General features: G+C 37.7%; 2 protein-coding genes across 3 annotated transcripts in view; both read left to right on the top strand.

The window, feature by feature from the left end:
• The first annotated feature begins 217 nt into the window (after nt 1-217).
• The window catches only part of LOC105380712 (protein obstructor-E), a 37,964-nt gene continuing 19,051 nt past the window's right edge, over nt 218-19,130 (top strand). For both annotated transcript variants that reach the window (XM_048625890.1, XM_048625889.1), the window contains exons 1-2: nt 218-373; nt 12,820-12,879. In XM_048625890.1, coding sequence (XP_048481847.1) covers nt 12,846-12,879 — 34 coding nt within the window. In that variant the 5' untranslated portion in view covers nt 218-373; nt 12,820-12,845. The remainder of the gene's footprint in view (nt 374-12,819; nt 12,880-19,130) is intronic.
• Nucleotides 6,115-7,179, top strand: LOC125489562. Its single transcript, XM_048625665.1, has one exon. The coding sequence runs from the start codon at nt 6,115-6,117 to the stop codon at nt 7,177-7,179; it is 1,065 nt and encodes a 354-aa protein (XP_048481622.1).

The following is a 19,130-nucleotide window of genomic DNA, read 5'->3' as shown; positions in this document are numbered from 1 at the left end:
GGGAAGTCTAGACAAGGGGAAAATTAAAAATGAGAGTCTCGTACCGGACCGTCGCCCGCAATAACAATGAAAAACTATTTTACAAAGTTCAATGCACACGGTAAAGACAAGTAACCAACCGATTGAAATCGTCGCCTGATTGGAAGGTGGTCTATGCAGTTATAGGTTTCTCTTCAAAGGTGGTTAACACCAAGGAGGCTAGAGCGCCGGCCACATTCACCTGCGCTCGCGACTCGACCAGCCAGTTACATACTACACGCGGACAAACACTGACGCTTCCAATTTCAAAAAAGAAGAAAAACGCGCCTTTTTAAATTTCGAACTCTAATTGTGTGTGCACCAGAACTGCAATACCGGCTGGCGAGATATTTGTGTAAGTTATTTAATAAAAAAATAAGTGCAAAGGTAGCGAGTTATGATGCCAGAACTTTTACTTTCGAAGCTGCTTAGAGTTACCATCGCTAAGTACTAGACTTAGCTAAGTGAATTCGTTGAGCTTACCGCAGCTCTGTGCCGGTAATAAAATAAGTTTATCTATACTGTAGCACGACTAATTATTTACTCAGGAATATTGGTTTAGTTTCCGAAGTTTCTTGAGCGAATCATTGTTCTGAAGGCTCGCAGTTATCTACTTCGTTATAACTAAGTTTAATAATTGTATGCAACTCTACACTTTAACTAACTTGAGTTTCCAGAACAGAGTCATTAAACTTGTTTGGTGTAATGGTAATAAGTTTGTGAGTAGGTGATATGGAAAGTTAGGTACATTAAGTAATTTTACATTAGGTAATTAATCATTACTTAAAAATAACTTGTATGGTAGATTAAAATCGCATCACACACAAACCTTTGAAGGCTTATGTGGTGTTGTATACTGTTAATTATATGTACCAATATGTGTTTGTTAATAAATAAATAAATAAATAAATAAATAAACATAGGATAGTTAGAGATATGTCAGGAGATCAGGATAAACTTTGTGACTAAGGGCGTCTTGCACAACAAAGTTAAATAAAATTAAATAGTTTGTCTCTTGCTCTGACAGTATAATGTCAGAGCAAGAGGTCATAGATTTAATTTTATTTAACTTTGTTGTGCAAGACGCCTTAAGTACTAGTCATAATCACATACACACATGTATACACACATGTATTTTGGCCCACCGCAATGTCATTACAGTACACAAACAGTAAATCTTAAATAAGTATATTTTTTAAATAATCATATCTTGCATGGAAATATATGTATTATGAGATTTAATTATGCGTTGTTTACTCTTTTTGAAAAACGTCGTGCGGATGCGGATGGTCATTACTGTTTCGTAGTCTTATGTTACTCGACTGTAATGACCAACTTTCGGCACTCGTATCATAACGTACCAACGTTATGTATATGTACCAAGATATCATTATGTATAACCACATAAAAAACAGTACAGAGGAGGCAATGAACCGGTTTTTTATCCCATCTCGAATCAGATCTCGATTCTCATGCCTAGTCTTAAACGATTGCACACACATTATGTCACTCGCACATCATGTAATACAAATGGGTAGGTAGATGCTAGTTGCTCGCGTCCCCCTAGTACCCATGTTATTGGTGAAAGTGTTGTTACGTATCTTAAGTAGGATACATCTATGTTCGCTAATTGCTGCTGTTTATAATTAACTAGCTGTTCCCGCGAGCTTCGCCGCTTCGCCTTAAAAAGTTTTCCCGTGGGAATTCCGGGATAAAAAGTAGCCTATGTTCTTTCTCAGGGTCTAGACCATACGTATACCAAATTTCATTCAAATCCGTTCAGTAGTTTTGGCGTGAAAGGGTAACAGACAGACAGACAAACAGACAGACTGACACAGTTACTTTCGCATTTATAATATTAGTTAGGATGTTTTTAACGACAGCCTTATAATTATTATGGAATCTGAAAACTAAATTGTATATTTTTTTCAATAAATAGTTACTATTAGATACGTTCCGATAACATGCTTCTTTATTATAGTTTACTTGAGGAGTTATAAATAATGACCATGAAGGTTCATTGGCTATTCTGTTACATAAGATATACCTATATTTATACATGTTCCGTTGGTCAGATAATAGGTATTATAGATTAGATTACCATAATGATAGTGACTAGCATATTACACAGGAAATAGCGAGCCAGCAAATCCAGTAAGGCTCGCCTCACACGTCCGGTTTCTAAATACTACGTAACCTGTCACGTGTTTAAGACTAATTAACTAATTAGGTTCTATAATTTAACCGAAAAAAAATAACCCGCAAAATAATTTAACCCCTAAATTCAAAGAGCTTTTTGTGACTTTAAAAAAGTTTTACAATGAAGGACGTTATGATACACCAATTTCGACTGACACAAAGAATCGAAACTCGTGTGTTTCAAAGTCTTGTAAACCTTTTATAAAGTGACAAAAAGCTCTATGAATTTGGGGGTTTAAATTATATTTGACTGTTTTCTGAAAACTATGAGATGGGCCTATATTCCGCTTCACTGATGCCGTTGACATCCGCAAGTAGCATCCGTCGGATACTGGGGACCGTGCAATCGGAAAAACGGTAATACCGGAATCCCAAAATCCCGTAATAACCCAGATCTCGGACAAAATTTACTATATTTCAATACTGTTGACATCAGTCACACACATCACGTCACATCCGTAAAGTACCTAGTATCGGTAGTCGGTACCGGATGGTGATGCCGTCCGTGTATCGTGCCCCTACATCTAGATGCAGACACGGCGTGCGTGCGCCGGCCGTCTGCCGTCGCGTGGTGAAAATTCATATTTTCTCTTCCACTCAACAACTTAATAATTATAATAATTAGCGGAATGCGCTGCGCTCAGATTCCGCATTATTTTCTACGCTTTAATTAGATGATTGGAGATTAAATGAGTATTAAAGGTTAGTGAACTAGTCGATGGATGAATAGAAATGATGCTAAATCAATCAACTGTGTGATAGTTTTTTTTAACTGACTAAGTGCCAGTTTCGCCATAGTGGGTTAGAGCATAACCAGGGATTATTGCTTGACTTTTGACATATCTGTCAAGAATTTAACATGGAGATGACGTATAATTCATCAACCTTTGCCTGGCTACGATCTAACCGACTATGGAGAAATTGGAGCTAAGTACCTACTTACTAAATAAATCTAGCATTGACCCAAACTGTATGAAATTCATACTTTGAGGAAGAGGTGCACGCATATTTTAATTTATTATCTTAGGTATGGTAAGGTAACCTTTTAGACGATGTCATTCAGCACTTTAACCCATCTCTCCCTCAAGACCCCATGTGACACCATTTCGGATAATGTAGGCTCAGGGTCGGCAAGTCGGCATAGATTTAGATAATATAGGACTTGGGAGATAATAATAGCGCCTGTACCAATTTTTTATGAAATTAGATATATGTAAAAAGTTTACTGCTGGGCAATCTCTCCCTGGGTCTTCCACTGGTAGATACCTATATTTCTAGTGTAAAACCTGCATGAAAAACATAAAAAACATTGCATTTCATAACATAAAGATCGATTTATATACTTCATACCAAAAGCTACGAGCAACTTATAAATAAGAAGCTTAGAAAGTGTTCGAACGACGCGTATAAAAGCACATTGCCAGCTATTTATAATGAAAGCTGGTAAGTACTTCATTACAAGTTTAATATCAGACTTCCAGAAGCGGCATTTCCTAGCGTTAATAAGTGTTGGGAAACTTTATCAGTGAACAAGACAGAGGAAAACCAATGTGCTATAGATACATGCATGTTATGTTCAGATTGCTAATCAGTCTATTGGAAAGAAAATATTGGGTAAGTAATTTCAATAAATGTATTTTCCCCCGCTGGTATTTTCGAATAATTTACTCAAACCAAAATGCCTATGATCACAGAAGTTCTTAAAAACTAACTATCGATTTTCATATATATTGATTTGTAACATATACTATAAACAATAACAATTTAGTTTTAACATCATTATAAATCGATACCAAATGATCTTGGGAAGAAAGATGTTGCCCAATTACCCCACACACGTCCGCCGATCACCTTGACCCAGCTGAATCACTGACAAACGCCACCGAGTATAAACACAGCCATTCATCGACTAACAAAGGGGTCTCTCCAGTGGACGCGTGTGGACTGTTCTCCATTCAACACTCGTGATGAGATGGCTCTCAGCCTACCTGCCCGCGGACTTATTCAGGCTGCTGTCGCGAACTTGTTTTGACAATGATTTTTGGATTCAAATTGAATTAAATTTGACACTAATTACTTCGTTAATATGACTTCTATTTAGCATCGCGACAGGGCCTCAGGGTATAGCAATCATTTTAGTGTTAAAAGCGTGAAGTTTTTAGTATGGACTTCAAGTTATTTTCACAGATTTCAGAGTTTCATAGAACAAAATGGTGAACTTTCAGCCCACAATATAACTTTTACCAAAAACCCGTTTAATCCAATACTTATAATGAATTTCATTTCGCTGCATGTAAACGAAAAATTTACTTTCTTTCAACATTAGACCGAAACCTCGACCGAAACGATGGCATTGCTGCATAGCTTCTGCCCCCTGAATATTCTGAGCACCTGAAATGTGGGGCGCACACACTTGGTGCTCAGAATAACGTTTGGTGTGAGCGGGGCGGCGCGTGTAGAGCGAGATAGACAATGCAAACATTTAGAGCCCTCTTAAAGTGTTTGTTTTATGAAATCGAACGTGAGAAAAGCTGTGAAAATTTTCGCGTTACCGCTCGCTCGAGTTATTATTTTTTGCACTCATCTTCTTATCGTGAAATTTTCATTGGTGCTACTCTTGTTTGTTATGAAACTCGTTTGGTAAAAGATGGAGTTTTTCTTTCACTGGTAGCCCTGAATGTATGAAGAAAAGTAAGATATGACGAAAATTAAGACATGGTACGACAGTGTCAGAAATAACTAAGAATGTTTTTTTTGTTAGCCTAATAAACTTTTTTTTGTTGGTGGGTTAATTTATTTTGGGTACAATTTGGCATACTTTTATAGATATTTTTTTCAAAAATAAACTTATTATTAATTAACCTTTCAATATTTATTTATGTTAATTAACATTTATATTATTCATTAAATACATTTGCAGCGATGTTTTCTTGCTATTTCTTAAAGTTATTGACGTTTAATCGAGGAACGATGAGAAAAAAATACTACTGCGTTACTTTGATACAAAATTATGTTTTATTGTTAGGAACATATATTTTGGTTCGTAAATGTAGGCGACGCATTTATGATTTAAATAATTTTATAAATATTTACTGAACATGTACAAACGTATAACACCCGATTGTGTCAAATCATTACATGTGCTGCCATCTATTATTTTTGTGCGCAAATAAAGGCGGCGGTAGTGGAAGCGCGCCGCGATTTTAATAAAATAACTACCCTTTTTTTTAGTCCGTAACTAGCAGCACCTCCATACGCTTGCACCGCCGTCGCATAACCGAATTTCGAGTGTTTTTCTTGTACATCCCCTACAAAGTCTGGTCCTTCGAGCCGGATTTGAACCAGCGACCTATGGATCTACAGTCCACTAGCTCGCCGCTCGTCCAGCTCGCCCAGGCGGTGCGCCACGTACGGCTTGTAGCTGCGCAAGTCGCTGCGCAGCCACTGCAGCACGGTGCTCGAGTCTGTCCAAAAGAATCGCTGGTTTGGCTGGACGTCCTTGTGCTCAGTCTGTACAGTATGTGCGAGTCGCGCGGCCAGTAACGCTGCCTGCAATTCCAATCGTGGAATTGAAACAGGCCGAAGAGGGGTCACCCTACATTTACTGCCTACAAAACAAACCTTAACTCGACCATCAAACCGAGTAAAACGCCAAAATATTACCGTAGCATATGCCTTAATGGACGCGTCGCAAAAAATATGCATCTGAGTATTATTTACGATCTTCTTATCGCATAATTCGGGCTCCGTTATTGAATAACATTCAGTCCAGTTATCATCGCTTAAGTACCAACGCGGTATACGTATAGATTCTAACAACTTTAATTCATCGAGCCATTTACACCAACTACTAAACTCTTTAGCTTGGATGTGGCAGTTCCAATCTATACCGCTACGATGCACGTCGTGAACGAGCTGCGCCAGCGCTACTGGGTGGTGAAGCTGCGCAGCGCCGTGCGCGCCGCCGCCGCGCGCTGCCCGCTCTGCCGCCGCCGCCGCGCCGCGCCCGCCGCCCAGCGCATGGGGCCGCTGCCCGCAGCGCGCCTGCAGCACCACAGGCGACCTTTCAGCTGCACAGGTATCGACTATTTTGGTCCGATGGAGATAACAGTAGGCCGCAAGAGACAGAAGGTCTATGGTGTATTATTTACATGCCTCACCATCCGTGCTATTCATATTGAGTTAGCTGAGAGCCTCACAACTGATAGCACAATAATGGCCCTGCGAAGAATGATTGGCCGCAGGTCCACACCGAGCGTAATCTGGTCCGATAACGGGACCAACCTTCGAGGGTGTGATGCGGAACTACGCCAGAGTATACGGGAGCTGAACACCGAGAAGCTACGCGAAGATGGCCTCAGCAGAGGCATAGAGTGGAGGTTCATTCCACCAGGTGCGCCTGAGATGGGCGGCGCCTGGGAGAGGATGATACGAACAGTAAAAACAGCCTTGAAAGTTGCGTTAAAGGAACGCGCTCCACACCGAGAGACACTATCAACCCTGTTGGTTGAAGTGGAAGGGCTAGTCAATAGTCGTCCGATCACTCACGTATCCACGGATCCCAACTACCCGGAAGCCCTAACTCCGAATCATTTTTTAATCGGAACTTCTTCTAACGGCCCAGCTTTCGGCAAATACGATGACGGCGACCTCTGTCTTAGGAAACAGTGGCGTATAGCGCAGCGTCTAGCTGATATGTTTTGGAGTAGGTGGATAAAAGAGTATCTTCCAACTCTGTTACCTAGGCAGAAATGGCAAACTGACGAAAGAGCGTTGCGAGTTGGAGATTATGTTGTACTGGTAGATACTAAAGTAGACCGTGGTTGTTGGCGCCACGGAGTGGTGAGCGCGGCGCACGCCGGCGCCGACGGCCGCGCGCGCGTGGTGGACGTGCGCACGCGCGCCGGCGTGCTGCGCCGCCCCGCCACGCGCGTCGCCTTGCTCTCACCTATTGATTCGTAGTGCTGTTGACTCATATAATTATTTTGTTTTTTGTTTGTATAAACTTAAGTAGGATAAGTACATTGTTGATATTCGTCAATCAGCACTAGGGGGCGGTATTGTAGGCGACGCATTTATGATTTAAATAATTTTATAAATATTTACTGAACATGTACAAACGTATAACACCCGATTGTGTCAAATCATTACATGTGCTGCCATCTATTATTTTTGTGCGCAAATAAAGGCGGCGGTAGTGGAAGCGCGCCGCGATTTTAATAAAATAACTACCCTTTTTTTTAGTCCGTAACTAGCAGCACCTCCATACGCTTGCACCGCCGTCGCATAACCGAATTTCGAGTGTTTTTCTTGTACATCCCCTACAGTAAACATATACCAGATAAAAAGTAAGAAAAAAAACATTAATCTAACAGTTTAAATTACAAAATATTCTCAGTTTTGTTATTCATTCTATAATAAAGTTTCCCACTGCGTTACCAATCAATAAGTTTTAATGCAATACTTTTCGAAAAAAGGAAAAAATAATCATAATTTTTTGCTCAAAGTTTTAGAAATAGCTCTAAATAAGGTGAATTATAATTATTATATTTAGTTTAACATTCTTTCTAATAAAGAGTAGCAAAAATGTTTGTGAATACTCTCAGGAAACGAGGGACAAATAGATAACGCTGTGGTTAATTGGTAACACAGTGGTATCTCAATCACAATCTTTATACTTTCTTCAATTAAAACTAATCATAATGTGAAAAAAACTATCAAACTAAAATTAACAGAACTCTTTGTTTAATAACAAACATTAAAATCGCTGAAAATATGACAACTTAATACTAAGAAATATTTCTATTTTTTTTGCCTATAAAGCCGTTGTTTTTCAGCCGCTGTTTACGCCATTGAGTCTGAAATGTTATACTGTAACAATATAATATGCTCAAATGTTATATTTGTACCATAAATTGAGTAACAGATACCTGAAAACTATAAGAAAAACCCCTGAGTTACTATAGTTACAACTGCGTTACTGAAAAAGTAACGAAGTGTAGCGGTAACGCAGTTGTAAAACAATAACCTTTTTGAAGTTAGTACTTAAATGAATACACATACATGGGATATCAAAATGCCCTCATAATTGTTACTAATTATTACATATATTGCATGAAATAAAATAATAAATATCTATAAAACTCACCGTATGTCGCCGGTAACTCAGTGGCGTCACAATAAATACACGCGCTTCTCTCCAGGACTCTCGTCCGAAAGACTTGGTCATTTTATCCGTCCCGCTCTCCTTCCTGCACTCCGATACAAATACACAGCCATTCAAATGATCTTAGGTGTAAGAAAGTGAAAAAAAGTTTATTTATGATTGAATTTCCTAGGGTAACCTAGTGTAGGTGTATTTTTGCTTAGGCTTGGGGACTCGGCCAGGAATATTAATTGTCCCATAATATGTTCATATAAAATCATGATTATTACCGTGAAGTAAAGTTTAAATAATGACATATTCGTTATAATATTCAAAAAAATTGTTTCCATTGTAATTTTTTACACACGTTGTGCTTGTTTCATATGACTCGCTCCGAGGGACAAACAATTTTTGTATGAAAAACAATTATTGCGTTACCAAAAACAACAACAGAGTTACCGTAATTTGTAAATAAATAAAGTATTTTACATAAATTCATTATATTTTCTGTGACCGATGTTTTATTTAATTGCTACAGGCGGTAGCTATATTCCTGAATTTCATTATTTAATTTTTAAAAAATGTTTCTTTGTAGGGGACCGATAATTGTACCTAAAATAAAAATGGCCCTGGTACTTACTTCTGTTTCAAAATTAGTCTTTTCTTTCCCGACTCTAGGGATTATTGACTTTTGCAGATAATAATGGTGAAAGAATTGATTAAATCACTTCAGTTAAACATCGAAACGGTCTTCACATGCGTGATACACACATTTTTTTATAAAAACCAAGGTAAGTAATTAAATATTAATTTGAATACGGCCGGCCGGCTCACATCATCGATTATAAAACGCCGGTCACTGACACACTAACTTTGTAACCCACTGCGATGTATTAACACTATTACACATGTACGAAATACTCATTTTTTTACGACTTTCCTAATCATCGGCATGAATAATTATAGACACGACTAATATAATGGTCGGTTGGCGTAATAAAATGTACAATTCATAGCTGCCGCAATTTCGAGTTATTAAACCATCATCATTAAGGTTGTTATCAATCAAAAATGTTGCGAATGGAATTGCGAAATGAAATTAGAATAGAGGAGAATATCTTGGTCTCGCTTTTGGTATTGTGGCCTCTAGTAACATTAGATGCTTACGATTAAAGAACCAAGAAGCCATTTACAGAACATGTGTTAATTTTCAGTCAGGGATTAAAAAGCCGGCGAAACTCGACATATTTAGGTATATTGAAACATTGAAACATATTTATTGGTAAGTTTTTACATATATAGTATAGTTTATGTACGTATAATAGACGTTTTCGACGGCCGAATGGTGTAGTGGTTAGTGACCCTGACTGCTATGCCGAAGGTCGTGGGTTCGATTCCCGGCTGGGGCAGATATTTTTGTTTAAAGACAGATACTTGTACTCGGGTCTTGGGTGTTGATATTTATATTTGGTATGCATCTATCTATGTATTTGTGTAGATATATCAGCTGTCCGACACCCATAACACAGGTTCTGCCTAGCTTGGGGTCGGGTGGCCGTGTATGAGATGTCCCCACATATTTACGTCTGTGAATCTCAGGCGAAAATAGCGTTCCTGTGCAGGTTTCCTCCATTCGAATATTAACAATAATATGAAGCGCTGGAGGGAATATAAGGTTTCCGATATAAACCAATATGTGGACCCTTTCCCGCGTTTATGGATATATCGATGTGTGCTCCATTTCAAAGCAAGGTTGCCTTGACGCCCCGGGCTTCCGTCGGTCGTGAAACATGATTTATATACGTGCTAGCTGTTCCCGCGAGCTTCGCTTCGCCCTAAAAAGTTTTCCCGTGGGAATTCCGGGATAAAAAGTAGCCTATGTTCTTTCTCAGGGTCTAGACCATATGTATACCGTATACCAAATTTCATTCACAGTAGTTTTGGCGTGAAAGAGTAACAGACAGACACAGTTATTTTCGCATTTTATAGTATTAGTTAGGATTAGGATTAGCTGTACCCGCGAGCTTTGCTTCGTCTTAAAAAGCTTTCCTGTGGTTGTACAAATCCAAATATCTATAACGGCAGCTCCCTGTACTTAACTACCAAATTTAATCAAAGCTTGTTCGTAGTTTTTACGTGAAAGGGTAACAGTACAGTACCAAAGATATTTTTTTAATAAAATTCAGGAAAATACCATGGAAACCCGAGCCAATAAAATAAGTAAATTATTAAACTCAACAGTTGTATCGTTGTTTGAGCAGAGAGAAAAGGAAATCACCTCCAGAGTATTTAGTTATGTGCTTTTCTGAGAATTGATTAAAAATGTATGTTTTTATGATATTCTGTTTATTTATACCTGGAGTAAAAAACGGTGTTATATTCTTACTTATTGGGATATCATTTTAACCCGTTTTAATTGAGTTTTAAAAACACATAGGTAACACTGCATTTCGCTTCGCCGTAATCCGGTAATAATGGTCGAACAGTTTGGGCCCGAGTGAACGTGCGATGTGACAATATGAATTTAAATCAGCAACAGTATTGTACCTACACAGCCGGTCAGTGGTGCGGGACTTATTAACTACAAATGTCCAAATAATTTACATTCGAGTTCAACCTGAAAATTACGATTCTTTGCATGAGTAGAACTGCAATCACAGTTTGTAAAAGTTACGTAATATCCATAGAACAACGTGGACTGGGTAATAATCCTCTAGCGAAAAACATTAACAATTTGAGTGCCAATTTCTCCATAGTCAGTTAGAGCATAACCAGGTATTAATGGTTGACTTTTGACACATCTGTCAAGAATTTTATATGGAGATGACGTATAATTGACAAACCTATGCCTGGTCGGTTATATAACCGACTATGGTGAAATTGGCACTAAGCTATATGCTTTTTGTTATATATTTTTTTCTTAGAGATGAGTCTACTTTTGAGACAGTCCCCTCAAAATCGCATGAACTGTTCGAAAGTTAAAATATACTTTTATGAGGAACTCCGGAAACAAACAACATTAATAACATTATTTTAATGTCGAGTGTAAAAATTAAAAAAATATATAAATTATGATGTTACTTGAAGAATTCTTACATTATCACAAGCACGGGAGTTTCAAATGAGGTTACCTCCACAACCAATTAAAATGTGTTCACTGTATTGTATAATGTATTCACTGAATTGAAAGTTGAAAGCAGTAAGCATCACTTACCAAAGACGCATGGCCATCTGAAAAAAAAAATCAAGCTGAATATTTTTCCGGTGATAAGAATAAACGGTACTTATTTCAGTATAGATTCGAACCCGAGAACTACGGTACAATTCTTATGCGTTCCCAGGTGTACTATTAAAAATAAATAAAATATTACAATAAGTATATAAGTATAGAGTTGTTACTGAGCACTGGAGAATGGTTCCGTGCGGCGGCCTCTACGACGGATATCAGCAGGATGATTGCCAACCTACGCTAGGAGACGGCACTAGAAGAAGAAGAAGACTTGTTATTACAAACTGCATTGAATATAAAAAGTAACTCGTCTCCGACTAGGTCCACATTGGTAGGTACTATAAGTGTCACACTAGCAGTTCCAATTTAACCCTTAGTGAGGAACTAATACAGTCCAATATGTTACACATATAATATACTGTACGTATGTGCAGTGCATACCACACTGTATGTACTAGAATCAAGAACCAGTATGCACCTACAAAACTTTCTCTTGCGAACTTTACTTTGCGAAACCGTCTCATTTTTTCCAAGGACACAGAATACCCTCGAGTTGGCTCACAGATCTCGGAACAAGAACATCGCGGATCACAGATTACGCAACCTCAGAACATGCGTGAGAAAATAACATACCTTTATTTGCACCGATGCGCGATTTGTAAAGGAAATGTAGAGGAAGTGTGGCAACTAATGGCACTTTAGATGTATTTTGTAAGATAGGATTGCGTTTTGGGTGTGCCACAACCTACATGCAACGAAACCTATCAAAGGTTTGTGTAGTGTAGGTAGGTTTTGGCATCCTGTGGCAGTGAATTAACCTAGGTTCTCTAGGAATGTAGGTAGTTATAGCTCGTGATATTCGATATTATAATAATTGATTATGTGAGTTTTAATGTATTAAGTCAACCTAATACATTAAAACTCAGGAAATGAAGTAACGTTCATCGATCGATCGTAAAAAAAACATTAAGGGTTGGTTGCACCATTTGACTTTAACTATTACAAACGTCAAATCTCTTGAAGATTGATCTCTCTCGTCAAGGGATTTGACGTTTGTAATAGTTAAAGTTAAATGGTGCAACCCACCCTTAAATTAGAAAAAATATTTGGAATCAACCTATGTCGAATAATTAAATACCAAACGTAAGCGACCTCATTTTGAGTCCACCCTTCTTTAGTTGCTGGCCGAAAACAAAAATAAACATGTTTTTTTTTTCTTTTGTTACAGTCCTATTTACCAAGCGAGCCATCAGAATGATAACTAGCCGGCATTGGGCGGGCGTCATCGGTGAGTTGAATTATTTATAAATGTCTTCATAAATAAATGTCCATTCTGGTTGCCATGTAATCCATCACATCAGCCTTCGATGAGTGAGGTAGGGGTTCATAGGACTTAATCAAATTATTTGGTATAAGTACAGGGTGTTAATAAAGTGTAATAGTAACCCAAAATGGCCTTGGGGTGGTAGGTACGGTCAAGTGCAGAGAAACCTGACCCCCCCTCTCATAGTAACAATGTTTCTGAGAGGGGTCAGGTCTTTCTGCCCTTTACTGTACTTCTAAAGTACGTAGGTACTTACAATCTTAAATAATGAATATCTAGGTATATTATTGTATATAGATTACCTTAACCTTACATCAAACTTAAGAAATTACAACCTACTCAAAATTACCCACTTCCCATGATAACATAATTCCAGCAAAGTGCTTTATACTTTGAAAGAAAAAAACATGCTTACTAACCTAATCAATTAGACAAAACCGTTTTTTTAATCCTACCGGTCGGCAGGCACTAAAGTTATGAATACGATGATGTCCCATTTCATTATTAACTAATCTGGCTAATGTACAAAAGTATCGTGTTTTTATTACTATGCCACTTAATGGTAGTAGAGGTTCCCAAACTTTTACCATAAAAATGAACTTATTCTGAGTTCTCGAGTGGAGACAACGAACAGGGAAAAGCCAGCTAGACAGGGAATCGTATACATATACAGTAACATGTAAAATATAGTAAGCCGAAATGTCAGAAGGGCATGCTTGACAACATTATTTTTTAACCAACTTCAAAAAGAGATTTTCAATATGTGAGTTTTTTGTTCTACGAATTTTGAGAAATCCAGAAGTTTTTTTTGAGTGGACGAAGCCTATGCAACCAACTCTGAAACGAAATGAAATTTTATAACTAGATGCTCGGAAATAAAAAACATATCTTAGTTTTTTTTTTTAATTATTAAAATATTTAAAAAGAATCAATCATTTCATGTAAATTGATCTTCTTGTATCGGACTAGAGGACTAACATACTGGTGGCTTACAATCTGCTGATATTGGCTGATAATGTTTATGTTAGTCCCAATGTAATAGGGGCGGGCCTATTACCATTTTACGGGCACATCCAAGACCCGAGAACAAATCTCTGTGTTTAAACAAATATCTGCCCCGGCCGGGAATCGAACCCGATACCTTCGGCACAAGAGTCAGCGTTGCTAACCGCTGCGCCATCCGTTTGTTAGAATTATTGGCTGATACCAATAAATTAGATTACTTAGTTATTATAATAAGTACATCTGCATTAATTAATTACGCTAAATGCAATACTCGATATACTTAGATTGCCCTATTATTGTCTTACATTAATTGGATTGGCTGAACACAGTACGAATAGTTCTAATAGAATTCAGTCATAATGTAACTATGTATGGATTCAAAATTTCATTGCAGGCGTAAAAAGAGTACCGTTTTAAGTTATGATGTGTTTATGTCTGTTTAAAACAGAAACATTCAGACGCGACAGCATCAGAATTATTCCTCAGATAACATTTAAGTAACTGACTATTGAAAAATCAATCCTTAAACTTGCAACAGCTTTATAAACACTGAATGACGAGGTAGAGTCTCAACGTTCAAATACCACTTTTGCATTGATAAAATGAAAATAATCCAATAGTGTAGGTACTAACTTATATTTTCATTGTGTTTGGTAATCTGAAAATACAATTGCAGCCTAGTGTTTGTACTCTTAAAACAAATAAAATGCCAAAAGCAAAAACTTCTGCCAATAAATGTTGAGAACCACTCATCCAACTAGGCCTAAACCCTTCCTTCACTGGAAGGAGACCCGTGCCCCAGCAGTGGGGACGTAATGGGTCGTGATGATGATGACTCATCCAACGGTAATCAAAATGTTAAAGAGTTTTTTTTATTATGCATATTCACAACTTTTTCTTTACTGGCAATTGGTGTAGGTATGTAGATATTAAGCTTGGAATATTGTTGGCATGATGTATATGATGTGTTATAATTTACCAGTATTTTCTGTACCTGGAGTGACTTTATTATGATAAGCTAGAGATAGGATAGTTGATTCATCGGTTCTTATACCCTTGTGCAAACAATATCTATCAATCAAGTTTGCTTAGGATACGCCATTATATTCATAGAAAAAATAGATCATTTTATTTTTTATCCCCACTACTATCAAGCAATTCACAAAAAGCTTTAAAACTAGTTATTTTTAGTACCTCGTAAATTCATAAAAATATAGTCCCTTCTGGCCGATCCACACTAACGTGATATGCCAATAGTTACCGCGGTAATATTGGGGGCTTTAGAATTGTTTATAAGTGATGACGACCAATTTAAATGATTATAGGTTTTAGGTTACTTACTAGGTTTTCCGCGCCAGGTTATTGCGTCCAAAAGGGTTTTCCATGGGCATTCCAGGATAAGTAGCTCTCATAACGAAGCCATGTGGATTTTTTAATTGGCTTACGATGGGGTCCTATATTATTTGGTCTATCAATAATTAGTTATCAATCGCAGTTATAATTGAAGAATTATTAAGTACCTATGTTTGGAAAGCAAATGGGCGTACATGTGTGTAAAAGCGTATCGAACAGAAGTCAATATTTAATAATGTGTGACTACAACTGTTATAATTTTGGCTAGAAATTGTGATTCTCCACTCTGTTTGTACCAACCAGTATGGTTAAATTACCAACTTTGTTAGTTTTTCGTCGGCTTCACATTATGAAGAAGATTCTATGTAATCAAATTCATCTTTTCAAACAATAAGTGCATACCTATTTCTTATTTGTACGAAAATATGTTTTTATGTGTGTATTTGTATATAATATATACGCTAAGAACTAGTATAGTTTGGAAAAAGGGTATTTAAAAGTGTAGTAATAATGTCCTCCTAGCCGAATTTCGACCACGGCGGCCAATCTCAACTGAGATCAGCCATCTACGCAGGAGTAGATTATAGTGCCCAAGTGTGTGCGCAGTACACAGGAGCACTCTCTGTTCCATCACTCTCATAGCCCAATGGGACGGATTGACCGACACGACTGGAGAGAGCTAGGCGCAGGACCGACTGCTTTACATGCCCATCCGACAGCATGGATCGTTTCACTGTTTCGGACATCAGGTGATCAGCCTTCTATGTCCTAACCAAACTCAGAACCACAATTTAGAAACACAAATTGATGGTCCTACCCGGGAATCGAACCCGGGACCTCTGGGTCATGAAGCGAAGCTTCTACCACTAGACCACAGAGGCAGTTAAGTTAGGAAAAAAAGTGTAGTACTTACTTATACAAGCCGGTGTAACCTACGTGACGTGTAAAGGTTGAAACCATGCAAAGGTTACCACATAGGCCAAGAAAATGGAAACTAAAGGTTAAAAATATTAATTAAAATTACCCACTTCATTTGCAATCTCCAAAATTCAGAGGTCATACGTTCCTTTCTGTTTGTGTATTATGTGTGCTACTGGGAGACAATTATACGAATATTTCAACAATTCTATTGTTAAATTAATGGTTGAATGCTCAGTTTTACTGGTAAAAAATGTTATTGCGAAGGTGAAGTGTTTTTATTATCCATACAGATATTTTAAATAAATAAACGCGATAACAGTGTTGTAGAGAGTAGATGTACCACTCTAAGGCAAATGTAACATGACTGGGACAACCCCCCTATTGGAACCACCACCTTGAGAAAGTGGCAGGACGATGGCAAGTCGAGGATATCATGGAGAGGCCTATGTCCAGCTACGGTCACGATTCAATGCGAATCGTTGTGAGTCTCTTTATGACAATAATAATAGGTATACAGGATGTTGCAAAAAGGCTATACTAAGCCGAAACCTACATGTGCAGCATGGTATATCTAAGCCCGAAACTGAAATCAGAATTTCAAAATTCGCAATAAAAAAATCATTTTCCATAGAAACTTTGTTGGTCACGCAACTTTTTACTATGGAGAATGTTTTTTTTTAGTAGGTATACCTACCCTTTTTGCAACATCCTGTATAAATGATATATCATATATAATAAATCTTTATTTCAATATCCATACTTAATCTACGTGGGTGGTCTGAAAAGTTTCCGACCTAACATAGATACAAGATTTTTTTTCTTAAAATTTATTTTTATTCTTCTACATAGCCTGTAAAACAGTAATTAGGCGGCGCCAAAACACGGATTTATTGCGCCTAAACTGGGCCAACAGAGCGTTGGAAATGTTCATTCGAACGCGTCGTTGGTCTGACGTTAGCAAACGCGGCAGCCAACGCGCGGACAGCCTTCTCATGCCTAAATCTTGATTTAATATGTGATAAACACGTTTTCTGGACATTTTCATTGCCTCTGCTATCTCTTTCACTTTAATTCGGCGGTCGTCTAACACCATAGAAACTGCAGCAACTAGGAATCCATGGTGACCTGCTTCGCTGGATTAAATCGTATCTGTCAAATCGATCGCAGGCTGTAGTACTGGGTGGTTATAGGTCAGATTTGGTTTCGATTCCGACAGGCGTACCTCAAGGGTCACATTTAGGCCCCTTGTTCTACAATGCGTATATATATGATATACATAAGACCTTGATCACAACTAATCATCTTTTATACGCAGATGATAAAAAAATATACTTCAAAGTGAAAAACCATATAGATTGTGAGGCTGTTCAAGCAGACTTAAATTCTTTGTCCAACTATTACACTAGAAATAAAATAACTGTTAATGTTAGTAAGTGCGTGTGTGTTAGTTTTACGCAAAAACCCAAGCCAATTCTTTATCATTACAATTTCAACGGTGCTGTAATACAAAGAGCTGATAATGTTAAAGATCTTGGCGTGTTGATGGACTCTAAATGTCTGTTCTCTGACCACGTGGACTTTATCGCTGCCAAAGCATACAGAGGTCTTGGCTTTGTCACGCGTTCTTGTAAACCATTTAATGATATTAGCGCAATCAAATCCGTTTACTACGCATATGTCCGCAGTATTTTAGAATATGCAAGCCCTATTTGGTCTCCACATTACATGATCCACAAACACCGGTTAGAAAGCATCCAAAAAAAGTTCATCAACCACCTGAACTTTCGTCAGCGATACTCCACTACAGGATACGTAGATGGGTGCCGTAGGAATAATATCCCTACGTTAGAGGAACGCCGCATTATGTTGGATATGGGATTCTTGTACGACCTGATGCTTGGTCGCGTAGACTGCAGTGCGCTGGTGGGCGCGGTGACGTACCGCGCGCCGCGCCGCCGCACGCGCCACACGCCGCTGCTGCATGTGCCCCCTCACGCCACCAACTGCGGCTCTAACGAACCTCTCACTCGAGCAGCAGCCACATATAATAAGCTATTCAGCGAGATTGACATGTTTAATACATCCAAAAATACTTTTAAAAAACTTATTCTACATAAATTAACAGAATAATTAGGTACCTACACTGTCTTTATTTGTATTTGTGTACTTATTAACTTTAATAAGTCACATGTTTATTATCATGAGTACAGTTCTCTCCAGTGACATTCTTGATATTATGCATACACAATTATTATCGTACTGTGTATGTTAGTATTTTACAGTTTTAAATTATTGTGTTATTTGTGAAAGTGTATTTAAATAAGTCACTAATTTCTCAGCAACTATAATTGTTAGATTTCTCATAGTTATGCATAACAATTTATTTATTTTTGTTCTACTTTGTTAGGTAATTTATCACAAACTTACTTATTGATAAGTACTTTTTTCTTTTTCTTTTGTCAGTAAATTTTATTGTAGTTAACTCATGTAAAATCATTAAATAACTTTAAATTCGCTAAGTTAATTTAGGGAAACCTGTAATTAGCCTTACTATTAACTTTAAGCTGTGTGAAATTTATTATTGTTACGCTGTTGGTATCCTGAATAAACACACATATAAACACACATATAAACCATTTGGAGAACTTTAGCGATGTTATCGTCAGTAGTTACAGTTTTTGGACGTCCCGAACGTTCATCATCTCCGAAGCTCTTACGGCCACGTTTAAATTCGGCTGTCCAAAATTTTACAGTGGTAAATGACGGTGAAGAGTCCCCGTACACAGAATCTAACTCATCTTTGATTTGGGTAGGGGTATTCCCTTTCAAAAATCAATATTTTAAGACAGCTCGATACTCGATTTTTTCAATTTTCACAGAAATGCTCACATCGACTCACTCAAACGACTGTAAAATAAAAACCACGCGTCAAAAAT

The sequence above is a fragment of the Plutella xylostella genome, chromosome 15, assembly GCF_932276165.1.
Source record: "Plutella xylostella chromosome 15, ilPluXylo3.1, whole genome shotgun sequence".
Taxonomy (NCBI): Eukaryota; Metazoa; Arthropoda; class Insecta; order Lepidoptera; family Plutellidae; genus Plutella; species Plutella xylostella.
Note: the sequence above shows the minus strand (reverse complement) of the source record. Positions and strands in the feature narration are given on the sequence as shown.

Coding starts and splice junctions, on each gene's coding strand:
- LOC125489562 (XM_048625665.1), top strand. CDS start 6,115: ATGCACGTCGTGAACGAGCTGCGCCAGCGCTACTGGGTGGTGAAGCTG.